General features: G+C 39.5%; 2 protein-coding genes across 14 annotated transcripts in view; one reads left to right on the top strand and one right to left on the bottom strand.

The window, feature by feature from the left end:
• LOC117573400 (cAMP-specific 3',5'-cyclic phosphodiesterase) overlaps positions 1-27,766 on the bottom strand; it is a 249,471-nt gene that overhangs the window by 33,929 nt on the left and 187,776 nt on the right. For 10 of the 13 annotated variants that reach the window (XM_052003465.1, XM_034256605.2, XM_034256621.2 and 7 more), the window contains one exon: positions 2,234-2,410. In XM_052003465.1, the coding sequence (XP_051859425.1) occupies positions 2,234-2,410 (177 nt within the window). Of the gene's footprint in view, positions 1-2,233; positions 2,411-2,875; positions 3,089-11,905; positions 13,079-27,766 lie in introns of those variants that run through there. The other 3 variants (XM_034256655.2, XM_034256663.2, XM_034256677.2) reach the window with 3 other exon arrangements.
• Positions 9,262-11,169, top strand: LOC117573563 (katanin p60 ATPase-containing subunit A-like 2). The gene has a single exon (XM_052003502.1). It carries the CDS (start codon positions 9,394-9,396, stop codon positions 10,954-10,956), a length of 1,563 nt encoding a protein of 520 aa, XP_051859462.1. The 5' UTR covers positions 9,262-9,393; the 3' UTR covers positions 10,957-11,169.

Below are 27,766 nucleotides of genomic sequence, written 5' to 3'. Positions count from 1 at the left end.
CATGAGTTTTCAGATCGAAAGGCGTCACCTAGAACTCTCCTAATGCTGCAATGTGCCTTGAAATATACCACACACATACACACACACATCTCTGGCAAAGGTGTGGCAAATATCCATTTGCTTTGAGCAGCAGCACATAGCATAAAAGTGAACCACAATGGCAACAGATGCAGCAAATTACGACTACGAATTACTTGCGACTCCTTTTTCAATGTTGTTGCTTGGCTCTTGTCGAAGCAATAACAAAATTGATGCCAGTTGGCCAAAGAAATTGCTGAAAGCTAACTATGTGGTTACTATGTCGCAAAAATTTCTGTGTTACAGCTGTGCAAAACTCGACCCGAGTAGTTGGTATACAAATAATTGGATATCAAGTTGCATTTCGACCTGGTCGAGTTGTAAAATACTTCAAATACGTATAAATTGGCACAAATTGTATGCAAGTCGACTAGTTTCATAGCCTTATAATAGGCTAACGAGTAACAGTTGTAAGGCTTAAGTTACATTTGCAGTAAAAGGCTGACATAAGTTCTATGTAAAAGAGTTGGAGATTATAAAAAAAAACAAGTAAGAAAGCTACAGTCGAGTGTACTCGACTGTGAGATACCCGCTACCCATTTGAAATAAAAGAAATATATAATATTTTGCGGTATTTTTCTCAAAATATACCGAATGTACTGCAAAAATACTAAAAATATACCAAATTGTATATTTGGTATATCGATATAGTATCGCATTCAAAATATACCATAGACAACACAATATACCAGATTGTCGGCCAAAGCAAATTAGATCCCTAGTAAGTAGGCGTTTTTGCCCATACAAAAGTATTTCTTTAATAACTTCGACAATTTTTATCTGATCGCAACCAAATTTTCAGGAATCATAACTATTATAGTAGTTATTGTATATTGTATAATTCGCAACTCTAGCTTTAAAATTACGCTTGTTATTCGGTTTATTTTTATTTGCGGGGGCGGAAGTGGGCGTGGCAAAAATTTGAAACAAACTTGATCTGCGTGCAAACATAACAAATGCTGTCGAAAAAAATTATAGCTCTATCTTTTATAGTCTCTGAGATCCAGTGTTTCATACGGACGGACAGACAGACGCACAGACGGACATGGCTAGATAGTCTCGGCTATTGATGCTGATCAAGAATATATATACTTTATAGGGTCGGAGATGCCTCGTTCAACCTGTTACATACATTTCCTGCCGGCACCTTCTACCCTATGGGTAGCGGGTATAAACATACATTGAAGTGCCCTAGTTTTGTCATAAAATTGCTGAGAAATGTTACACAGTGAAGAATTTATAGAGTAAAGCTATATTCGCAAGCACACTAAACACATTTTGTTGGTTGCAAGCTATTCAAATTTTAATGTGACTCTTTTCACCAACATTTGTGTGCCTAATATTGACAACGTAAAAGTAAAGCGTTATTCCCTGAGACCCTAAATAAATTCTGCTGGTCGTAAGCTTCACATGTTACAGTGTGACCGTTTATGCCAACATTACTCTGCCTAAATTTGACAAGGTAAATTGACAAACATTTTTCATGGTCACAATGAAAATAATGTTAAACAATTTTCTTTGGTTTTAATGAGGAGTTCATATATGTATAAGGAGATTTGTTGTAGCTGTGAATACTCAATTAATGATGAAAAGTTGTAAGTAGAAGGGGGAGTAAAAAAACTGTTAATGAAGAAAAGTTGTAAGTAGAAGGGGGAGTAAAAAAACTGAAAGTAGAAGTGCGAGTTCAAATAATTAAGGGCAGTAAAAAGTGGAAACTCTAAGGGTGAACGATATACTATACAATAGTTTATCAATACTCTTATACTTGTTCACAAGCTACAGTATTCAATTACTATATACTATTCTATAATGCCCAGCAACCTAATACACCCAAACACACAGGCACACACTTTAAAGACCGAAATGATGAAGCCAGAAATGCGAAAAGTGTCTCGAATGGTTTTCATTTAGATGAATTTTAACGAGTACTAAATCTTAATGCATAGTATAAGAGTGAAATGTTTTCGTGTAGTATGAATCATAAGAAAATCATAAGAATTAAGAATGCATCGAATTGGCGATATCAATTGGGGAAATGTGTTGAATAAGAACCGATAAACGATAATAAGCATAAAATATATCGTATATGTATGGTATTTGTATGTCTATAGCTTAAGTATAATAGGTAAGTGAGATTGATTTTTGTAGTATTTACCTTTCGCTAGCGATGCTTGAGTTTCTGGACATTGACTTTGGTGACATCTCAAAGTCCGAATCGGAGCGATATAGAAAGGATTCGCGACGTTGCGGTAAATTCTGTAGTACCAAACCAGCGCTGGGTGAACCGCCTTCAAGCGGTGATCGGGCGCCCTGGCCATTTTCTACATCGAAACTGTAAGAAAGAAGAAAGAATAAGAGATGTTTGTTATTAATTAGCTGATTACAACGCTGCTTATTATCGACGGAGGGGGAGAAGGAGGACGGAAAAAGGGAAGCACAGCAAAAAAAAAAAAAAAAAAAAAGTTGCAGACGCAATGCTTTTAGGCCAAACTCTTGAGCCATGTTATAAATGGGCTGACGGCCAACTTGATTTGACAGACAAGACGCCAAAACGAAACTTTTCAGTGCCCAAAAAAATAAAGACAGGCGGGGGGGAAGTTGCTTGAGGTTTGAGTGGGTATCAAACAGGCAGCCTACAGGAAACGGAAGTGTGCCTAACAAGGCGCTTTTAAAGTTTTTCAATTCGTTAGACATTTTTCGCCTTGCGTTCGTTGTCTGCGACAGCAACAGCGACAGCGACGTTTATGAAAAGTTTTCTCGGAACGGCAACGCGCACATACTTTCTGCTTTTTCTTACCCGCAACGCGCAACCACGAACCGAATGTAGCCAAGTTTATTGAGAACTTGCTGAAAGTTGACTCCACTTCGGAGCAAAACCATTTCCACAACCAACCAAAGTTCAGTTCAACGATCAAGTTGCTGGCGGTTGTGCTCAAGGATCAACTTGTTAACATTGATGGCGCCACCTGGCGGACAGTAGAGTGTTAGTTACGTAGAAAGCAAATTATTTGCTTATTTGCTTAGTATATGTTATTTTTCGTATGACATTTGACGAATACAATTTCAAAGTTATTCCAAAATGTTTCATAATTATTTTGCTGTTGTTGTTTCATTGTTTTGATTTGCGACAATATAAAGTTAAATTGTTAAATAAATTAAATGATGCCCCATAAAAAGTCACACACAAATTATTTATACGAATGCAGCGGTGAGTTTTCAAAGCTTAAAAGTTTGATTGAGTTTTCAGCTTTCAAATGCAGTTTGTTCTGTTGTCCCCTGGCAACAGCTGCAACTACAAAGAGAGAGAGAGGGAGAGAGAGTGAGAGAGAGAGCAAGTGTGACAGGCATCAATCTAAACGCGTTGTCATAATTAAAGAAAATACTTTCATAACCAAAAGCAGATGCTGTTGTCGTCCAGTTGCTGCTCTGGCAGTTTCCTTTTGCAACTTCCTCTCTCTATTTGTTGTTTTTGTTTTTTTTTTTGGATTTGTTTTTGGGGGACCTGTGACGCAGCTGTGTCCTCGCCACGGCCTGGAATTTTTGTTGCTGCTCCTGTTTTTGCCACCGCGCTATCAGCAGCCCGACTTGAAGGCCACGCTTTTGGCAGCGAAAGTCGTAAAGAAAAATGATGTTTTAAGTAAAATTTATATCGGGGTCATTAAGTAAACTTGGCACAAAGTTGACGCTGGCTGGCTGCTTCTGTCCCGTTGTTGCCTCGACTCTCACTTCTCTAGTTGTTGTTTGCCCCCATCTCAGTGTTGTTGTTGCTGCTGTTGTTGTTGTGCGCAACAATGTCGCCATTTGCCATGGCATACTTTGTGCCACTTTCTCCAAGTTATGGGGGCAGAGAGAGCAACGAGAAGTTATTTCTTGGCTGGTTTACAGTTCGACAGCTTTTTGGGTTTTGTGTTTTTTTTCTGTTTTTTTGGGAGGACTTTGCAGCTTCTGTATTGGTTTCAGGGCTGGTGATAGCGACTGCATTTGCACTTGCCACAACATGTTGCAGAGCTGTGTTGCTTAAAGTTGACAGCAGCATTGGTTAGTCGCTTGCTTTTAGTTTGTTATTCAGTCCGAGTTGGTTCTTTAGGCAGTCACTTATTCACTTCATGCATTCATTTATACAATCATTTGTGATCCAGCTACTTCCTTCTTAACAAACTAATTAAGTTGGGGCGTTTGGGGCTTAGCTCTGCAGAGATGATGCCGCTGGCATCACTTGAATCTATGCCACACACACACACACATACACATACTCGCACACTTACATATAAAATAATCACAATACACAATCACAATCACACTCAGTCGCACACTCATCACAATCAGCTTGGGTCGTTCATTTATTTGCACATATAATTAGGCGCATGAGGAGCGAGTGCCGTGGGGCACATTTCCTGCCTTGCCACACACAGAGAACAATGCCAATCTCTTTATCATCCTCTACCTCCCTCTCTCTCTCTCTCTCTGTCTCTCTCGCTCTTCTTACTTCTCGTTGTGGCATTAAGCGTCTTTGCCTGTCACTACTGTGTCACCATAATAATGTGGAAACTCGGCAACTGATTTGCCAGCGCCTGCAAGTATGCAACACTCACGAGCTGTTAAGCCATCCAAATCAAGTTGCAACACCCCCCCTCTCCACAAACTCCCACTACATCACCTGCTGCTGCTTTGGAAGTGCTGCTGTCAACTGCACTCTTTGATATTTGCTTTACAACTCAAGCTGTAGCTTAAGTTTCGACTTGCTTCCATTAAATTTAGTATTTATGCTTTTCATAATATTTGCACTTCTTCCATATGATGCTAATTGAATTTTGCCTTTAAAAAGTTTTTAAACATTGACAAGTCAAAAATGACTTGTTTTAATTAAATTATTTATATACCTATTATTAAGATTTTACATAATTTTCAGTGGAGTGGCAACGCTTTTATTATTATACATATTCGATTCTTCCTTTTATCATATGTTTTTTTAAGGAATGCCTAAGTATTATTATAAATTCTATTATTATTATTATTTATTTTTGTATTATTCATTATGATTATTATTTTTTTTTTTTTCTTATTCATATTTTTTTTCAAATGTTACTTAAAATTAAATTCTAAAGGGAACTCGCAATTTAATATTACTTTTTTTCACTGGCAACCTTGCCAGATTATCCACTTTTCACTAAGCTCTTTTAAACTGTCATTTCTTCACTCGCTGCTCTGCTTCAGAATAATGAAATGTTGTACTATATATGCCATATACATAGTGGCAATGCTGACAGAATTAACGCTAAGCTCGTAAGCTGTTTATTCTTTTAATTTGGTGACATTTTCTGTGTGCACACTGTGTGGCAACGTGCTACGCGCAGAGTTGCCACTTGTCACAGAGTCGACACGTTGCGGTTAACGCTTGTCAGCAGTTGACTTAAGTCGTTCATTCAGCAGAAGCAAAAGCAAAAGCAAAAGACCCAATGAATGCACTCACATGATTCACAAATGCAATGCATGAGTGTTTGAGTGTTTTAGTGTGCGTGCGTTGAAAGTCCTTGGCCACAGGATTCCCATGCGAAAATGCGAATGCGAATCTGAATCTGAAGATGAAAGAGACTCTGAAACTGAACCCAAAAAAACCAATTCGAACGACACATGCAGCACACTAGCAAATGATGATGATGATAAACATGATGATGATGATGATGACGATATGAATGGTGGGAGATGCTTTTGGGGCAAGATAAACAAACAAGTAGGAGGCAAAAAAAAAAAACAAGAAGAAAAAAAAACACAGCAGCAACAACAACAAAAACTGTCACAAGGCCATTAACAAAAGCCTGAGACTGACTGCGACAACAGACAGACAGACCAAGAAAGCGAAACAGAGAGCGAGAGAGAGGGATATACTATAGAGACAGAGAGAGCACTATAGATGGGGGCAGCTGTAGGTGGCGTTGCCATTTGCCACTGCTGTGTGAAAACCAAATTAAAAGTGCGAGCGAGCAGCGTGCAATATGAAATGAGCACAGCTAGAGCAGAGGCAGGCAAGGCATCAGTCATGCCCCCCTCTTCCTCCCCCTCCCCCTACCGCTCACCACTCCCCCTCACCTTCTTGCTACCTTGACTATATTTCCAAGTATGATATGTGGTGTGTGTGTACGGCAAAAAGAAGCTGGGCAACATCCTCCAATCTGCATCTGCATCTGCATCTGCATGTTGCATAATTTGGCATCGTGTGTGTGTGTGTGTGTGTGTGGAGAGCAGCAAATGATGACAGCTTTGGCAGAGGAAGATGAGGGGGGGAACTGCATAAAAATCAGCTAGCCATCAGAATCGTTGATTTTCATTTCATTGCGTCGCACATTTGATTAACCGTTGCTGCAGCTGTCGCCTAGCGGCACCAAACAAATTGAGCATGCAACCTCTTGGCACACACACACACAACGCACATTGGCCAAAAATAAGAAAAGAAAATACAAAAAAAAAAAAAAAAAGAAAACAAAAAAATTAAAGAGCAGCCAGCAATTTCAATTGATGATGTCGATGAGTCAGCAGCGTAAATTTACGCTGCAACATTGCGCATGGTGCACATATTCAATGTTGTTGTTTTCTTGTTTTCGTTGCCCTCTGCCACAAGCCAAAGGCAATTGGCAATTGGATAGCTTAATCATGGTAATTACTGCCAGACAGTCAGACAGACAGCCAACTAACAGCTAACTATCAGCTACCAATTCCAGACGCGCCAAAAGTCGTTTACAACAGCACAAAGTCTTAGTTGACTTTACCAAACAAATATACGATAGTTAATCGAACTTTGCCAATGACGCTAGAAACCCTTTTTTCTGATTGTTGCTAAATTTAGCCAGCTAAATTTACTTTGCTAATCACTGCAATTGTCAATACAGTCAATACACTCAATGAGTAACAGAAGTTTCATTCACTACTCAATACGGTAAAATACTATAACTACATAGTAACAAAACAAGTAAATTGTAATGTCGATCAAAATAAGACAAAATTCATTTCGAACTCTTACTAATTTTGATCTTTTGCTTTGTAATTACGTCATTATTTAAAATCAATTTTGAATTATAAGAAATCGTATTTTTACTTGATTTAAAAAATTATAATTCTAATTAGAGATTTCTACCTTCTCAGATCAAGTTTGTTTAAAATTTTTGTCACATGTTTTTCCAAACATACAATTTATCTACAGTATTTGTAATTTCTGAAAATTTGGTTGCGATTGGATACAAATTGTAGAAGTTATATAAGAAATACTTTTGTATGGCAAAAAACGCCTACTTACTATAGATCTTTGACTGACAATCTGATATATTTTGTGATGTATGGTATATTTTGAAGAAAATACTATATCAATATACCAAAATAGCCTGCGGTATATTTGAAACCTAACATCGCACCGTTCTGCTGTTATTCTAAATTAAGAGTAGCACGTATCTCACATTCAAGCACACTCGATTGTAGCTTTATTATTTGTTTGGAGAACAATTTTGCTTAAAATCACAATTGTGAAACTTTATTGTACAATTTAATAGCTAAAGAGCTGCAAATAACACATAATTCCTTTGTTATTTATTGGCTTTTAGCAATATTTTATTTGCTTGCTAGTTATTGTCAATCTGTTTTACACAACAGTTAAACTAATGTCTAAAATAGTATACTATTAACTTTTCAGTTGGCTCAATCAGTTTTTGAGACCAGCTAAACTTCTGTTTCACATACAATTGCAACATATTTAATACAACAACTGTAACTAGTTCGAGGAAGAAAAGTGATTTTCCTTAACAATAATCCGAGTTTATGGCAAGTCAACTTGTCGATAATTGATTACTGTTAATTAGTCGCAATGTTGCAGTAATTGAGGCACAGATGAAACTGAGATGGAGTAACTTCAGAGCTGCATATTGGCGATGGTCAATTATCTAGCATTTACCTTCTACTCATGTTTAATTAGCTCACAAAATGGCAGACGCACAAAAAGCAATACGAACGAACCTGAACCTGAAGCTAAAACTAAACTCTACCTGCTAATTAGCCAGATTCCTCGACCATGTCGCTTTTACTCTTTTGCACTCATGTTCATTGGCTTTCCTGGCACATTGATGCTATTTAGCTTTTTAATTAATCAATAACATTAGCTGTGCTTTGTAATACATACATATATAACAATCTAGTTTTATTTGCTTTGCGTAAAGTGTAATTAAAAATAAAAATATATGTACATATTTGCAACAGGGAAATGAAAATAGGAAAAATTGCACAAATTTTCCGCTAAATTTCAATTTAACTTCTCTTACGTTAAGGGATAATTAAATCGTATACTACACACACATAATAAATAATTAAAATAAAAAAATTTATAAACTTTGTTTTTTTTTAAGAGTTTTATAACATAGTTTCAATAGAATTGTTTAATAATGTTACAGACACACAAAATCAATCATTTGGTCGCAAGTTCTACATTTTTCGGTGTGACCGTTTTAGCAACATATGTGTGCCTAAATTGTACACAGTAAGTTGACAAACATTTTTCATGGTCACACTGAAAATCATTTTAATTTTCGCTGTGTTTGCTAAATGCATATTTTTATTCTATTTATAAATTTGCGTATGCGTAAAACTCATTGAAAGAAAAATAATATATATTTTTTTATTTTTCAAAGACAAAAACCATATTTCATTCTTTAATTTCTAAGAGAACAAGAGGGAAGATAAAGAAAAGAATGAAAAGAAAGAGAGAGAAAGCAGTTGATGCCACATTACTCGGTTAATATTGTCAATGGCAACAGATAATCCCGAGCAGCATATTTCTCGCCCTTTCCCTTTGTCTCTTGCTTTGTTACACATTGTGGGTTATGTGTTGACTTTTTGCAACTGTTGCCCACACACACACACACACACACGCACACACACACAAAGTAGACTTGTATTTGTGGTTGCCTATGGGCAAATGTTGATGAATGTTTGCGGCAGCTTGGAGCATGAAGTGAAACTAATGGCAACAGTTTGAAACGTTGCAACATGGTCGTTGCCTGTGTGCGTGTTCTTCTAGTTGTTGTGTGTGTTGCAACAACGTTGCCCCGTTGTGGTTGCCGGGCTTCGCTTTTGTTATGGCAACTCTCTCGCTCTCTCACTCTGTCTGTTTAAAGCAGTCAAACAATGAGAATGTTGTCAAATGTTGCCCGCTCGACTACAATTTCGATTAGATAGTTGCAGTTTGGTTCCCCGAACAACAACAACAACATTAACGAACCTCAGCCGCAGCTTATAGCTAACACACACTGGAAGCAGAAGAAGAAGACTGACTGACTGATGAAGCCACAGACCAAATATGGCGTGGCTGCCACAGCTGCCTCAACGATACTGTGCGAAGATGTGCGCAACTTTACCACCCGACGCCGCAATCTATTGTATCTGATGCATCGCTATCTGCTCGAGAATGGTTTCTATAGCAGCGCCGAGGCGCTCAAGGGCGAGGGACGACTCTCCGAGGAATTTGAGCTGTGCGACAATGTTGACCTGGATGCCATCTACTTGGAGTATGCCAGTTTCTTTAACATGAAATTTGGCAAATATCCGCGCATACTCAAGAAGGTGGCGCCTAAGCTCAAGCTCGAGCTGAATGCCGCTCCGAAAAACGCCGCCGCCATGGCGAAGAATGCTGCTGTGGCAACAATGGGAGGTGCACAAGAGGGAAACGTTGCACAAACGTTGCAGCGACCCGGCGATGCTGTTGCCTGTTGGCATGCGGGTGTTGGAGCTGCCACAGCCGCAGCAGCAGCCAGTCTTGCCACAGATCAACAGCAGCAGTTGACACACCAACAACAGCAACAACAACAACAACAGCATCGTCCGGCATTGCACATTAGGAAAATGGAAACAGCCGAAGCGACACCAGCAGCAGCAACGTCATCAACAGAAACCAGACTTGCTGCATTCACTGAAATCGAACATGGCCATGCGGCAGATGATGCTCTGTTTGCCTCACTGGAGTGGCAGGCACTTGCCGAGCTGGTCAAGACGAGCATTCTCAGCGATGACCTCAAGCTGCGCTGGTCCGATGTCTGTGGCAATCAGCGTGCCATCGAGCTGGTCAAGGAGGCTGTGCTCACGCCCATCGAGTATCCACAGCTCTTTGCCCACGGTCTCAAGCCGTGGCGTTCGCTGCTGTTGCACGGTCCGCCGGGCAGTGGCAAAACCTTTTTGGCCAAGGCCCTCTATGCGGAGACACGCGACAAGGTGACATTCTTCAACATCACCGCGAGCATTATGATCTCCAAGTGGCGCGGCGAATCGGAGAAAATCTTACGTGTTTTATTTCACATGGCAGCGCGTCGAGCGCCATCGGTTATCTTCTTCGATGAGATCGAGAGTCTGACCTCGAAGCGAGATCGTTCCACGGATCACGAGTCATCGAAGCGTTTCAAGAACGAACTCCTGCAACTGCTCGATGGCATGGAGCACACTCTAAGCGGCGTCTTTGTGCTCGCCAGCACCAATCTGCCGTGGGACATTGATGAGGCCTTCTTGCGTCGCTTCGAGAAGAAGCTGCTGGTGCAGCTGCCCAGCGCCGTTGAGCGTTCGAGTCTCATCAATCGACTTTTGGGGTCTGTCATCAGTTTGACGCCCAAGCTGTTGGAGGAGCTGGTGAAATGTTCGGAGCATTTTACGGGCGACGAGATACGTTTGGGTTGCAAGGAGATTAGCATGCAGCGCATGCGTTGCGCCACCCGCGTTGGCGGTGGCAAGGAGGCAACCAAGGAGTCGCAGTCTGTGCAGGAGGCGAATGTGGAGCGTGCCTTTAAGCAGATTAGACCACTGGGCATGAAGCTGCTGGCCAAGCACGAGCAGTGGCAGCAGGAGAACGGCTCCTGACCAGGCACTCACAAATAACACTCGCATTACAATCGATTTAAGTTTACCTTCTACTGTACGAATTCTGAATAAATGCTAAAAAGAGCGATGATCGAGGGGAGATATCAATATTTAATAAGAAACTGAATAGAGATCAAAAATGACACATTGAACTACGTTTATATCTCATTGCATTTTGCTGCATCTAACAAAAATGTAAACTACACAAATACCACACAAATTTTGTAATCTTTGCCTTCAAGCTAATAAATGCGAATTCAACATAAATAAAGTAACAAAACCGGCATTTCTAATTAGCAGCATCTGATATATAAAAAAATGCATTTAGTGGCATATTCTCCTTATCCATTATTTCTCATTTTTAGTATAACAAAATAGCAAGTACTATATTTTTTTGTTGAATGATAATATTTGTCTTTTAAGTACCCCCAATTTATACATATCAAATTTAATTTGCGTTATTTATACATAACAACCACACGTTGCACTTAGTGGCACATTCCCCAAATTTATATAGCGGCTATTATTTAGTAATATATTGTTGTATAGAAAATATTGCTCTATAAGCGAGTTCCATTCTTCGCTAACAGCTCTTACTTAACAGCCACATTTTAATAATCTCATTAATATAGTGGCATATTGCTTACCCTTAGCGGCCACAAAAATAAAACCAAACTAGCATAGAAAACACAGAAAATTGTTATAGTTGCAGTTAAAATTACGCTCGTTTAACGGCAACAGTCGAGGCCGCTAAGCGAGATATGCTCTTAATTTAAGATAATACTTGTATTTGTTCATTATTTAGACGATTTCAGAGTGTGTTAGTGACAAGCATAAAATAAATAGAAAGGAGACAGAGAGAGAGATAGCGAGAGAATATATGTGAAACGAAGACACCGGTAGACCACAAGCATTAGCATTAGCATTAGCATTATCATTGGCATGTTACCTTCCCGTTGTGCGACGTCTCGCTCCCGCGATGGTCATTCGCGAGACATAGCGTCGAATGCGACCGCTCGACCTGCGCTGCCCATTCGACGCCGGCAGCGAACCGGCAGCGGAACGCACACTATACTCGGTGGCCGTCGAACTGCGACGATCGCTGCCGCCACCGCCACCGCCGATCATGACATCCGAGCAGAGCGATGATGACATTATGGATGCGGCCGAGCGTCGTTTGCCGCCGGTGAAAGTGCCGCCGCCACTCGACGATGTTGTTGTCGCCGAGCTGTCGGAGCGCGAGAAGAGCGACGAACGTTTGCTGCGACTGCTCGACGTGCCGGCGGCATCCTGTATATTGCTATAGAACTCCTCCGTCTCGCGATCATACGACGCATCCTCGTCGTCATCATCGAGCGGCGGTCGCTCCTCATCCTCAAATTCCTCCGCCTCGGTGGCCATCGTGTCGCTGCGCTGCGTCAATGTGCCACGCTGCTGTCCATTCGATGATGACAGCTGATAGTATTCATGTTGCGCATAGTCACGCGATCCACGCGATCCTCGCTGGCTGCTCCCGCTGCCGCTGCTGTTGTTCAGCGTGCGATATGGCGTGAGGATCATCGAGGAACCCGAGTTGCTTGTCGTACCCGAGTTGCTTGTGGTCGTGGTCACACTCAGCGAGTGTCGCTTTGCAGCAGCCGCGTTGTTGCTGCCTCCGGCAGCGTCGCCATCATCGCTGTCGCCGCCACCGACGCTGCCGCTGAAGGTGACCTCATGGAATTTCGATGATTTGCGTCGTGTGCGCGGCGGCATCTCGGCATGACCGTTGCCCATATTCGTAATCGATGGGCGTGGCCCATTGTTGTTGTCCTGCAAATGCAACTGCAGTTGTTGTTGTTGCTCTTGTTGTTGCTGCTGCTGCTCGTCAGTTGTGAACGTCAGCGCCAGCGGTGGGCGGAGACCGGGAGCGGCGTCGTAGGCGCGTCGTCGACTCCAGGGAAAGGCGCGTATAAATGCAAAGATGATGAACAGCGTGGCAATCATTCTGGACTCCTGCTTTTGATTAGCTTTCGCTCACATTGAAGTTCCTTCGTTGCGATTACGTTTTTCTTTTTTGTTTTCGATTTTCGATGTTCGATTTTTGTTTTTTAATTAGTTCAATTGTCGTTTTGTGTGTGTGTCGTTTTCATTATTGCACTTAACAGAGAGAAGAGACACAGACTATTGTGCGAGATAATGCGCATGGAAAGCAACAGTGTATAAGAGAGACAGAGTGAGGAAAGAGTTAAAGTAAGAGAGAGAGAGAGGAGAGAGCGCGCGGCAGAAACCAGAGAGAAATATCATGTATAAATTATCCATTTGTCAATTAATTTTAAGAGTTATTATTCAACAGTTTTGTGTATGCAATTTTTGCAACTGTTCTTCTTCGGCATTTGAACAAAACGCAAAACAACGCTTCACTTGTTTTGCTGGTCAAATGATTGCATGATTGACTGATTGACTGAATGGCAGCGATTGAGCGAATGGACAAGGCAAAACACACATTCTGTGTGCGCGATTATGCGCAATTCCCATTGATAATGGGAATCAAATGCACAATTGCAAGTGAACTGGAAGTTCAAGTTAACTGCAGCAGCAGCAGAAATTCAATTCTTAAATTCGATTCGAGTTAGTGGCTTTAAAATGCAATTAAATGTAATCGCATTATGACCAAAAACAATTGCAGCTGTATTTCGATAGAATAAAAGAGAAAGAAAAATAATGTCTTGTTGTGGGAATATTTCAATTAAATTGCTATATTTCATTATGTCTAAATTGGCAACGTACACGTCATATTTGCTGTCTATCTTCCGTGCCACACATGCCGCACATGCGAGCTGCCACCTGGCGGCAGTAAAATTACCACGCACTACTTTTTAATTTGTTGAAAATGCATTACAACACAAAAAGTGCCTGATGGAGCCAGGAGCCAGAAGGCAGAAGCCAACCAACCAGCCACAGCCAGTCAGCTGAGCAGGCGGCAGGAGCAACAAGGTGGCAATTTAGTGTTGCAAGTGCGCTTATGGTATCTGGACCGAGCAAATTAAAGTGAATTAAGTGCGTGTGCAACTTTGTGTGTATGTGTGTGTGTGTGTGAGTCGGTGTGAGTGATAGAATATTTAATAGAAAGGCACCGTAAATGTCCTTGAAACAACTTTAAAACATTCGCAGACGTGCAGCAAACGCAACTCTATGAATTCCAGGCACATGAAAGTCACACGCAATTGCAGCAGTGTGAAACGTTTACGAAGAAGGTGTGAAGTAGCATAAGAATTAAAATAGAAGACACACTAGCTAAAAGATAAGACCAATGTAAATTCTATGGAATTTAGTGAAGCAAAAACGTTTACAAAGAAGAGACAAGGCTGAATGAGAAAAGCAGAGAAATGGTAGACAGAAAATATCGAAGACGTAAACAATTTTAGTTGAGAAAAACTTTTGACAATGAATCGGAAACGTTTACGAAGTAAAGGCAAAGCAGAATAAGAAAAAAGGAAGATAAGGTAAGCTGAAAACAACGCAGACGCTTAAAAAAAAGCCGAACAACTTGCGACAAAAAACCAAAAAGTTTACGAAGAAGGGAGAAAATAGAATAGGAAAAACTTGAAAATACAAAACTTAAAACAAAAAAGAATTAAAAAACCAATTCTGGTTTGGCCAAACGTGTAAGTCTTATATTTTCACTTTTTTCCCTATTCTTCTTTTCCTCTTTTTCGTAAACGTTTGAGTGTTATTCTCAAACGTTCAGTACAACGAATGATGAATAAGGGAAAAATCAGAACAAACGAGAAGCGAGATTAGGATAAAAACAAAAAATCGTCAAGGTGTTTGAGAAAAACATATCAAAGTGAAGATAAAACGTTTACGAAGACAGAAATCGAAATGTGGAACTAAAGACTAAAAGTACAGCCATGAAAAATCTAAACAATTCTAGTTGAGTAAAACACTTAAGAATGATGGCAAAATTGTATAATTATAAATGAATGAAATGAAAGCTAAACAAATATTGGAGTCAAGCGACGATATATTTAAGACAGGTTTATATGCCAGCAGAAAAAGACATTTCGAGATTATGAGACAGAGTAGAAATGAGACTTAAGTGCCGACTGTGCTGTGCTGTGGCATGAAGAATCTCATCTGGAATGCACAAAAGCAGCTTAAGCAGCAGCAACAAGCAATTCCAGTTGGCCTGATTTAATTTCAAGTTCTTGGTCATATTTTTCACTCTAAACTAATAGAAATCTATGCGAGTCTGTGTGTGTGTGTGTGTGCGATTTCAAGTCTAAGAATCTTGTAAAAATAAATATAAATAAATTTAAACAAGTGTTTATCTTGGTTGTCGCCAAGACAACCTGCAACGAGTAAGTGCCACATATACGATATATACTGACTGGTGTATATAGTATATACTATATGGTATATATGGTAGCAGAAAGCGAGTCGTATATCGTAATAAGCAAAGAGTAGAAATGCCACTGGCGAGCAGCCACAGGTACAGCGAGTGGCATCAATTTTGCTAGCTCAACTCGCTCTCTCTCTCTGTCTCGCTCTCGCGTGGCTTCTGTGGCTGCTTATCGCGCCCGGCAGGCAGTCAGAGGCAGCAGCAGCAGCAGTGCACACTGTGGGGCTGCTTTAAGTGTTGGTAAACAAGCTAGAAACAGGCTGACAACCCCATCCTCCCTCCCTCCCCCTCTCTTCGCTGCCTTAGGCGCTGTTTGCTACTTTTACAGCGACTGCGCTCGACAGCCAAGCAGCCAGCCAGCCAGCCAGCCGACCAGCTAGCTACATATTTCCTTTCAATTTCATTTTTTTCTTCTTTATTTTTTTTTTTTTTTTGCTTTTCTTTAGCAACTAAATCCATTTTTTTTCTTTTGCTGCGTTTTGCGTGTGAACGAGATGGCTGCCAAGGCGCGCAAAGTAGAGCAAAAAGAAGAAAGAAAAAAAAAGAAACGAAAATAATAAAAAAAAAAAACAAGTCGAGAAATGTGAAAGAAAAGATTTCTTCAAGTTGCAGCATCAGCTAAGCGAAGCGAGGGCAGCCAAGCAAACGCAACAACAGTCCCACTAACAACGCTCTTCCTCACCCTCACCCTCACCCACCCCCACACACATACACACACAAAGCACACTAAACCAAGTTGTTGTTGTTGTTGTTGGCACACACTCTCGGGGGCTAAATTTAAGTAGCAACAAATCACTTCATTGTTTGCGTGTTTACATAATATTTATACATTGTATTTCTATGAGTGTGTGGGTGTAGATGTGTGTGTGTGTGTTTCCCACCATCACCATCATCATCATCGTCATCGTCATCATCATCATCGTCTGCAGCAGTCGCCAGTCGACACGTTGCGAGCGGCATGTTCATTAATAAAGCGCTGCAACGAAATCCCAAAAAGTATGCTATACTTTTTTCCACTTTTCTTTTTTTGGTGACTGGCCACACATAGTACCAACAAAAAACAAGTAAGAAAGCTACAGTCGAGTGCACTCGACTGTGAGATACCCGCTACCCATTTTGAATAAAAGAAATATATTTTGCGATAATTTTCTCAAAATATACCGAATATACTGCAAAAATACTAAAAATATACCAAATAGTATATTTGGTATATTGATATAGTACCGCATTCAAAATATACCATAGACGGCACAATATACCAGATTGTCATCTAAAGCAACAACCCTAGTAAGTAGACGTGTTTGCCCATACAAAAGTATTTCTTTAATAACTTCGACAATTTTCATCTGATCGCAACCAAATTTTCAGGAATCATAACTACTATAGTTATTATTATATATACCAAAATTCGCAACTCTAACTTTAAAATTACGCTTGTTATTCGATTTTTTTGATTTGCGGGGGCGGAAGTGGGCGTGGCCAAAATTTGAAACAAACTTGATCTGCGTGCAAACATAACAAATGCTGTCGAAAAAAAATTATAGCTCTATCTCTTATAGTCTCTGAGATCTAGGTGTTCATACGGACGGACGGACAGACGGACAGACACACAGACACACAGACACACAGACGGACAGACGGACATGGCTAGATCGTCTCGGCTGTTGACGCTGATCAAGAATATATATACTTTATACTGTCGGAGATGCCTCCTTTTACCTGTTACATACATTTTCTGTCGGCACAAAGTTATAATACCCTTCTACCCTATGGGTAGCGGGTATAAAAAAGACAGAAGCAAACACTGTCAGAAAAAGGACTTCAGACTGCGCGTCGCCAGACAAAAGTCGGAGGATAACAAAAAAAAAAAAAAAAAAAACTGTGTTGCAAAGAGCATTTTGCAGTATTTTTCATGACAAATGTGGCGGCGGCGACTTGGCAATTTCAATTATACAAATCAAATGAGCAGTGCAGCAGCAGCAGCAGCGTGAGGCATGTGGCATGTGGCCTGCTATGACGTCAAACAGGTCGCAGAAGCAGCAGCAGAAGCAGCTCAAGAGGCAAGCAGCTTTTCAGCTTTAAGAGGCAGTCGAGCTGTGCACCCTCAACATCGTTCGCTCACTTGCTCTATGTGTGTGTGTGTTTAAGTGCAACATCATTATTATGATTATGGCTGCAATCATTAGAAACATCATCAGGCCGTCGAGAGTTGACGTCCTTCTCTTTGCTGCTGCTGCTCATAAATAATGTAACACAAAATATGTGCAAAATACAAAATCCCCAAAACCGAAATGCGCTAAATGCAAGCCATGTTTTATACATGACAGAGAGAGAGAGAGAGACAGGATGATAGAGCAAGAAAGAGAGAGAGCGAGGTTGATTGAGGTTAAGGCTAGCTGCTAGCGACCCCAGAAACTGCATTAACAGCACAAAATGCATTGCATAATGCAAAACATACACGCACATAACATATTACATGCTCTCTCTCTCTCTTTATATATATGTACATATATATCCATTTTCCATTTGCAAACCATTCAATAAACACACACACATAAAGAGATACAGATGTATGTGTGTTAATGGAGAGCTGGCAGATAAGCAAATTCAATTATCGACACCGAATCGAATCGAAGCAAAACGGCATAATGTATGCATTAATTTATGTACAACAACGCATCTCTCTCTCTCTTTATCTCTCTGTCTCTCTCTCTTGAGTGCCCTTTAATTATCAAATTAATGCACATAATTAACTGCAATTGGAACTGAAGAAAGTGTAATAAGTAATTGCGTTTTCTTTTGCCTAAGCCGCTTAAAGCACAAAATTACAAAATATCGGATTATAATCCGCTCAAAATTGAAGAGATTCATTCAAACGCTGACAAATGATGTGCACAGTGCTTTGTGGTTGCTTTGCTTTGTCCGGGGCCCAAGCAAATACACATCCCTTAATAATCCGCAAGCGGACAACGGGTTGTATACGTTACGGCTGCCACACACAAAAGCTGACCAGCAGTAGCAACCTTGCTGCTATTCATTCTCCATTCTCCATTCTCAGTTCTCAGTTGCCCCTATCACATTGCTCTTGCACTTCTTTTCCCACGAGTTTTGTTGGCATAGCTGCAAATGTTGAAGAAGCTTTTGTGCTCGTGTTTTCAGTCGAGCCTTCAACAACAATGATAATGTTCTTCATGATGATGTTCTTCGATGCTGTTGCTGTTGTTGCTATTGTTGTTGTTGTTGATGCCAACGACAATGCCATTTTCAATGAATCTCAATGCAAACGCTGCCCAAATTAGTGTCAAACGTATTGATTCACATGCACACACTCACACACACACACACACACACACACACACACATATGTTGTTGCTGTTGTTAATGGCGTTGCAATTTGCATATGTGTGTCAACGTTGTTGTTGTTGTTGTTGTCGTCCCTTGGCGCCTGTTTGTATGCTATGAATTTGCAGCTAACACACTTAACCCACTTGGCCACGACCACGCCCCCCTTTCCCCCCCCCCCCGCCACTTCGTCACCTTTGCCCTCTTTGCATGCACTTGGGCATGCAGCAGAGTGCCACACACAAACACACACACACACATGCAACTAATACATATGTTTTGTTGCATAATGCTTTGCACTTTAAATTTTGTTGTCCGAAAATTTCAATTAAATCTGATGACAACATCATTATGAGTGGGCAACAAGGGGTTAATTGCTGAATATGTGTGTGTACCGCATGTGTATGTGTGTTTGTGTGTGTACTGCTTGCATGTATTTGTTTGTTTTATGCGAAAAAGTCAATTGATGTCAAGTAGACCAAAAGTGGACAGCTTGTTGCAAGCGACTTTATAACCGAGTGTGTCTGTGTAAGTGTGTGTGTGTGTGTACTTTTGTATCTCAGCTTGACACTTGGCTGTGCTTCAACAACAGACCAACACACACAAAAAACAATAGAAAAGCAGCCAAAAAGAGTTGCTGCCAAAATCGCCCCATTTTGTTGGCTTATCAAGAAAACCATAAAAAAGAAAGACGAAGAATTTAACAAAAATGTGCTGTATGCTTTGTGGTTGTTGTTGTTTTTGTTGTCTTAAGTACTTGGCGAAAATGTGGCAAAAAGTAAGCGAAAGAGAACGAGAGAGAGCGAGAGAGAGACGGGGAGACAGATCAAAAGGCGTCACAATGGCTGGCAAGGTAGCCAAAATAAGCAGCAGCAGCAGACTTTAGCCCACCTCTGCCACGCCCACAAATTTGTCCAGCTGCCAAAATGAAATCAAAGCACCAAAATGCAATAAAAATAATCAAAAGAAACGGAACACGAAAAACAAGCAAGCCAAGAGGATAAAGAGAGAGAGGGAGAGCGAAGCATTTATCATTTGATTTTTGGCAGTCGATTCTTTAAAATGCCACTTACAGTCTCCGTCTCAGTTCCGTCTCCCTCCCCCCCCCGCTCCCCCTTCGCTTGTAAAAAGCACTTCTTCCCCTCCAGTCTCTCTCTTGCCTCTTGGTGCCTTTCATCTCTCTTTATGAGTTGTAATTTCTTTTGTGACTGCAAATTGAGCGGCAAAATTGAACGGACGTTTAAAATGGCGCCGCGGTGACGTCAGAGAGGCCAACAAAACAAAAAAAGAAAGCAAAAAAATGAAGAAGCATATAACCAGCAAAAGTAGAAGGTGATAGGTAGTATGTAGTAGTGTAGGTAGAAGACAAAAGCAGCGAAATGTTCCGAGGGACAAACAACAACAAGAAGAACATTTTTGGACAGCGCAAGTCGCAGGGCCATAAAAATAGCTTGGCTTGCAACAAATGTCACGTCAGAGATACACAGCCAGCACTTTCCTCCTTCTCCTTACCACTCCCTTCTCCCTTCTCCTCTCTCTCCTCTCTCTGTGTCTCCACACCCAAGAAAACTGGCAGCTTCGAGTCCTTGCCAAAGCCATTTGACAATTAAATGCTGCGCTCCTCTTTGCCGGGCAAAACAATAAGTGGCGGGCAAGGCATCTTAAAAATGTGTATGTATTTGTGTGTGTGTGACTGTCTGTGTGTGTGTGCGTATGAGAGGGAGATGGAGAGACGTAGCTAAGGTAATGACGTCGCTTTTAGCGCGCCAGCCGAGGCAAACTCAATTAAATGTGACAGTGAAAATGGCTGCCTAAAAGTATGCTTTATATTTTTCGCTCCGAAATGCTGGAGGCAGGTGTGACAAATAGCGAGTAAGAGCGAGCGAGAGAGAGAGAGAGTGTGTAACTTGTCTCGTTCTTAGGCTGACGACAGCTGTTTGGCTGTTGACGTTTTTAAAGAGCGACAAATGAAAATGAATTCGCGACTGAATTGGTTTTTAAATACATGCGATATTCATGCGAATTCGCTGTGAATCTGTGAATGGGAAAGAGGAAGGGGAAAGAAGAGGCATGGAGCAAGGCAAGGCAACGCAATGCGCCATCAGCGTTTTCATCTTTATCACCATCGCAATGGCAGCAGCTGCCAATAAGCAACGATTATGCTTGTAGCAACAATCGACTTCACTCTCAGTCTGTGTGTGTGCGTGTGTGTGTGGGTGTAACTGTCTCCGTGTGCGTGTGTGTGTGTATTTTTGCTGCCTTATAATGTGTGCTATTTGCTGACGCTCCTGTTGTCAGTGTGTGTGTGTGTGTGTGCTAATGTCCTACAAAAATGCATGCGGCACTCAGGAGAGCAACGGCTGCTGTGTGTATTCATGCGTGTATATATCTATATATATATACCTAGTATATATATATATCTGCGTGTGTGTGCCAGCACATTGATAGCACTTGTGAGGCGCTATAAACTGCAAGCAGTTACTTGCAAAGAAAAAACACAGAGGGAGGAGGAGGAGAGAACTGCCTTGGCAAAAGACTCGAGACGGCAAATTGCTCATACGTCATGTGTGCCCAGCAGGCATTCACTGTGCGATGCCGCACAAGAACTTCAAAGTTGAAGCCTCAAATTGACTGACAGACTAAAGCAGAGAGAGAGGGAGAGCGAACGAATGAGATAGACAAAGTTTACAGCCATTGTACTAAGCCATTTCCAATTTGAAGCTGAGCAAGATTTAAGCTGTCAAAGTTGAACTCCATAAGCAGAGACTCGCATCCAACCAGAGAGCCAGAGCCACAGCCATGACTCATCTCTGCAATGCGATGCGATGCGATAAGATTCGATTTTGTTACAATAGCCAGCTGCAAAACTGCAATCTGCTTTGACATACCTTGCAATCAATTTGCGAGAAAATAAAGCTAATACTTGACAGTCGCTTCGGGTGGCATTCGATTCGACAAATGCTCGCAAATTGAGTGGCGAGTGGCATACCGCAATTTTTTTGTTTGTTAGCAAATTGCTTCAAACGAACAATATATATTTTTATAGCAATATATATTGATTTCATTTACAGTTGAGTGCGATGCTGAAGCGGACTTTTTTCACCAGGAAATTTAGAGAGCTAATGTGAATACTAATGTGCAAATTAATGCTAATATTTTAAAATATTTTCAAAGTTGAATTTAAGATTATTAAGATTCTCAATATCAAATTAAATGTTAATAAAATATAGAGATTCTATGCCAGCTAATGTCATTTGTATAATGAATATAACAATGTGCTAGTTGAAGTGCTAATGAGAACAATAATGCGCAAATTAATGCTGACATTAACTATATTTATATAAAGTTACATTCAATATTCATATAAATATTACAATTAAACTCAATTTCAATGTAAATGCTAATGAAATATGCCAGCCAATGCGATTGCTCATGAAAATACCTATGCGCCAATTAATGCTATGTTTTCAATGCTTAATTTTTATATTATTACTCGGTAACATTTAAAAATTTATTTGAATGAATGATATGAATTCAAAAAGAAAATGGAATTCAACAAGGAATCTGATTTATTTTTTACAGCAATGCAAATGCTAATGCAATTACAATGAGCAACATTAAGGCTGATAACAAAAAAAATATTTGAAGTGATTAATTCTAAATTAAAAACCTTATATGTTTTCTCATTTAGTTGATCACATTTTTGTGACAAGGTAATTTCACATTAATGTGAATTCTAATTGCAATGCTAATGCGAAGTAATAAACTAATGAAAATGATGATGCGCAAATTAATTTACAAAGTTATTTCTCATTTCAATCATGGTTTTTTGTACCGTCACAAACTTATACATCTATTAAAAATTGCATATTAATATGAATTCCAATCTCAAAGCTAATGCTAATGCTAATACCAAGGTTAATGCGTAGCCCGAAATATCATATAAATGAGGAAGGAGAGCAGCGTGCACCTCGTGCAACTCTCGTCACAAAAACAACTAATTAGTTTATAATCATTTAATGCACTGCAAATTGTCAGCTGCAAATTCGTGGGCGTCAAAGATATAGTTGGGAGGGGCGGAGGACGCAGGCGGGGACAGAGGCAGGACTACGTCAACTGGGGCAGCAGCAGCAGCTGTGGCAGCTGTGTGTGCATAAATTAAATTAAAATTAAACGTTTCACTGCTTAAATGATGAGCTTTAAATAGCGACAGGCGATAAACTGCGTGCCAGATAATGATGATGATGATGATGACGATAAGCATAATGAAGATGCTGAATGCTGATAACGTTAAGACTACCGATGATAATGATGATGACCACAACAAACCGAGAAAGGGAGAGAGAAGGTATTTGAAGCATCGTTTCATCGTGGCATTTCTTTTTACCTTTCGACACAATAAAACTCAACTCAATCAACCCCACACACATATTTGCGAAAATTACTTAAGCTTTTAATTGATCATTTATGGATGGAGCAGAGGGGAAAGAACGAAAAGTGTAATTCGATGATGAACCAGACTCAAAAGCGAAGCATAAACGGGGGAGAGAAGCTGAATAATGAAAACGAGTTAATTTCAATGCGAGAGAAGAAAAATGTAAATACAATAAACTAATCGATATGTTCAACATTGAAAGTTAATTTTTTTGAGCGAATTTAATCAATTTGGACGAGTCGAAAAGCTATCGACATTCAAGAGAGATACACATACATTTATGTATATAGTATATCTTTTGTAACCTTCAGCGGCAAAATCGACAATAATTTTCAAACCATTGAGGAGCATAAGGATGTTGATATTATTGTGCTTCGTGTTGCTGTTGCTGTTGTTGTGGTTGTTGTTGCTTGGCGATATAAAAATACCACATAAAAATATTTCTCTCATATGTACTTACAGGAATGTTGCCCAAAATGAAAGTAAATGCGTATAAAAATGGCATTAGAAATACACAAAAGGAGACCAAAGCAGCGCAGCATTGAAAGCAAGATGATAAGCGACTGATGTGCGGGCGGTAGGAGGAGGAGGCGAATGTAACAGAAACAGGAAATAAAAATCCACTTTAAGCGTTTTGAATACAAATGCAAATACACACAAGCAAAGCGCTTGAAAGAGACTGAACGAGAATGAGAGAGAGAGAGAGCGTCTGACAAGTGAGTGAGTGATGAGGAGCAAAGAAGGGAGAGACGAAGACGAAAACGAAGAGGAAGACGGAGACGGAGACAAATGCGGTCACATTGAGGTACATTAATATATATAAATATATATACATATATATGTATGTACGTATATATACTCGTATTTCTCTGAAAGGCAATGGCGCCTGAAAGGGTTTTTCTCAGTATTTTCCTTTTTCTTTTCTCCCATTTTCATTTTCATTTCTTTTTTTCTTCACTACAAATAACGATAAGTGTGTGTATGTGTGTGTGAGAGTATCTTTGTGACGTTGCCACAAGCTGTCATATAAACTGCAAGCAACTTGGCGGAGCACAAAGAAGATGCCACAGGCGCCCATGAGTCAGTAGAAAGTAGAGTAGAAAGAAGCAGAAGCAGCAGCAGAGGAAGCAACAGAGGGAGGCACATAGCATGCCGCAAATGAAGTGGCAGAAAAGAGTGTCTGCATACATGAAAAAATCATAGCATCGTTTTAGGCGCCACAAGGCGACAAAAGTCGCTCAGGTAACACACACACACTCATACATACAAAGAGAGAGAGAAATGCGATAAAGTGACACTCAGACAATCTTACAGACAGAGACAGAGACAGCGAGCAAGACATGCTCAGACTGCTAAAGGCAGACAACTGAAATGAAGAAGTCAAATTGATGAAAATTTCAAAAACGGAAGCGCAATAAAGTGCACGAAGCGAGGGAGAAAAATGTTGCAGACAATTCGCAGAGAGACTTTGCACAGCACCAACAAAATGAGAATGGAATAGAATGTGATATTAAAGTGCGTCGACTGCAGAGCTGTCAACGCGAAGGCAACTATCGAATCGTACTATCGATAGAAATATAAGTTAATTTAGAAACTAATTATTTGAATTTTTGTGAACTTCGACTGCAGAGCTGTCACTAAGGCAACTATCAAATATTGTGATCGATTCAATTATCGATAGAAATATATAAGTTAATTTTGTAATTTGCATCGTTTTTCTGACTTTAACTGCAACTTAAGAAACTATTTATTTTATTCACTGTTCATTAACGAAATTATCAAATTTAACTATTGACTGTTTTATCATTAGAATAATAAGTTAATATTTTAAATGTGTATCGTTTTTGTTCACTTAACATATACTGCAGCTGTAGAAACTACTTATATTATTTTTTTGTAAAGTTCGGCTATAGATGTGTCTCTAAGGTAACTATGGAATCTTACTATCGATTGTACTATCGATGGAACTATAAGATAATATCGTTGTTTTTTCCACTTTAACTGTACGTTTAGAAACGATTTTTTTTTATTTTGTAAACTTTGCTATTGAAAAGTCATCTTACTATCGATATTACTATCGATAAAAATATAATTTTCAAATTTGTATCTTTTTTTTACTGTTACTTAGTTTGTAAAATGTATACAAGAGATTTGAACGGCAAATTTGTTTTCGCAAGAATATTAGCCATAAAGCAAAGTAGGTTACATTAAAATATATAAATTTAATTTTGTTTTTTTTTTTGGAAATTGCATTGTCTTTGGGGAATATTGATCTGCTGCTTCTGTCAGTAGTTATTTTGAACTAATACCACAAAATAAATTCTAGAGTTTAGATTCAGTTTAATGTGGTAGCATTGTTCATTAATTGTGATTAAAAGTTTCCCACACTTCAGATAATACAGTGAAGAATTGAGGCTAATATGGTCGATTATTTATTTTGTCTTTTCTTTTTTGTTTGTTAATAATACTTGCATAATTCTGAAAAAGACGCTGCTGATTTTAGAATATTTTCGTTATAAACGCAAAGAGGGAAGAGAAGAGAGTAGAAAGACAGTGAGTGAGAGAGAGAGAGAGAGAGAGGGAGGGAGGGAGAAGTTAGAGAAACACATGGCGCGCAAATAGCAAGTACATACAATCAACGAAGTGCAAAAGTAGAATGAACGGAAACGTTACTGGCACAAGGACCTCAAAAGTATGCAACATTAAGTGTGTGCGACGTCATCAGTTGCCTCACGTCTCAGTCTCATTCCCTCACACTCTCTCTCTCTCTATCACTCTTGCTCTTGTCGTTTTGTTGTCTCTATTCAAGCAGCCGGGCAGCCCAACTGTCTGCGAAGCTCTTATGTGCCATTTTGGCACAAGTTTTGCTTGCACTGTCTGCTTTGTGGATACTCTAACATTTCGTAGATATCATAAATTTAATTCTAAGCTATTGCAAATGTTTCCATATTTATTTTGTATGTGAACGAGAATCTTTGCCTTACAAATATCTTACTAAAAAGAGTATTCCAAATACTATTTAAATATGTATTTAATTATTTAATCTTGCTACCTTATTATTTTAATGTTTATGTTGTTAAATATTCAACTTTAATTCTTTATCTCACCAAGTAAACGAGTTTAAATAATAATATATTAAAGTAAGGAATATTTAGTTCAATTAATGTAAAATTTTTCATATATATTTATTTATATAATTTTTCCATCTCATTATTTCTTGTTTAAGTTGATTAAAAATTGAATTTTGTTGCTTTATGTTACTAAATAAACCAGTTTGAATAATAATATACTAAAATTAAGAATTTTAGGTTCATTTAATGTTAAATTCTTCTTCTAAGTAAGTTGTTTAAACTGTTCAGAGTTGCATTTTGTTTCTTTATATTTATATTAAAATAAAGAATATGAAGTTCACTTCATGTAAAATTAATCAAAATATGTTGGAAAGAGAAAACATAAAATGACTCGGCTTTTTCAGAGAATTCACTCAACTAATTTTGCCATATGAATGAAGAAAGACATCGAGAAAATTAAGTTTAATAATATGGCAACCAACTTTTAAAATGTCAACATCAAAATAAATATGTATGTCAAATAATTCCCAACACACAAATCTTTTAAAATTGTTATTAAAGATGGAGAGAGTATTTAAAGTGCAGTTCGTTGAATTTATACTTGCTGCTTGCTGTTTTTGTGTGTTGTATTTTTCTTTTTGTATATTATTATTTTTATTGTTGCTGTTGTTGTTGTTGTTGTTGCTGCACTCGTCGTGAGGAAAAGTCTCATTAACAAAATGCACAAAAACAAAGCAACATGAGTGAAAGTGAATAAGAGAACGGGAGAGAGAGAAAGAGAGAGAGGGGAGGAAGAGAAGCAGAGCAAAGGCAAAACAACAAGAAGAACATCAACAATAATATTAAGGAGCGGCAACAACAGCAACAACAACAACTTGTCGCGCAAAGGATCCTTGAGCCTCTTCAAGTTGCTTGTCGCTGTTTGCTGTTGTTGTTGCTCTTGTTGTTGTTGCTGTTGTTGCTGTTGACAAAACGAAGCAGCGCAATGGCAACAGTAGCTGACGATGGAGGCGGGGTGGATGGAAAGTGTGGAAAATAGAACAAAATGTTTGCCACTAATCAAGTTGCCGACAGTGAAAATGAAAATGAACTGCACTCTCAGGTTTCAGTGAAATCTCGAAAGTTAAATTATGAAAATTCCAACACACAATGATATTGTGTTAAGCGAGAAAGAGATGAGAAGAATGAGAGAGAGAGAGAGGGAGACAGCACACACACCCACACACACACACTGCTGCTGCATATATAAATGAATAAATGCCAAAACAATTTACATAAAAAATATTTGTGCCAAAAAGTTTTGCGTTTCACTTTTGTTCTTGTTGTTGTTGTTGTCGATGTAGATGTTGTAGTTGTTGTCGTTGTTGTTGTTGCTGCTGTTGTTGCGAACACAATTTCCATATGAAAAGCGACGTGTGGGCGTGGCTGGCTGTCGCCTGCTTTTGGGGCCTCTGAGCGCTGAGCTGGTCTGGCTTTTGCGGTTGCCAGCGAGTTTATCAACTGAAGCGACGCCTAATCAACATCAAGCCAAACGCCATTAGGCGACCGCACAATTTACAGCTGTTTGTCAGCCCTTCTCTC

This window comes from Drosophila albomicans, chromosome X, assembly GCF_009650485.2.
Source record: "Drosophila albomicans strain 15112-1751.03 chromosome X, ASM965048v2, whole genome shotgun sequence".
In the NCBI taxonomy this organism is placed as follows: Eukaryota; Metazoa; Arthropoda; class Insecta; order Diptera; family Drosophilidae; genus Drosophila; species Drosophila albomicans.
Note: the sequence above shows the minus strand (reverse complement) of the source record. Positions and strands in the feature narration are given on the sequence as shown.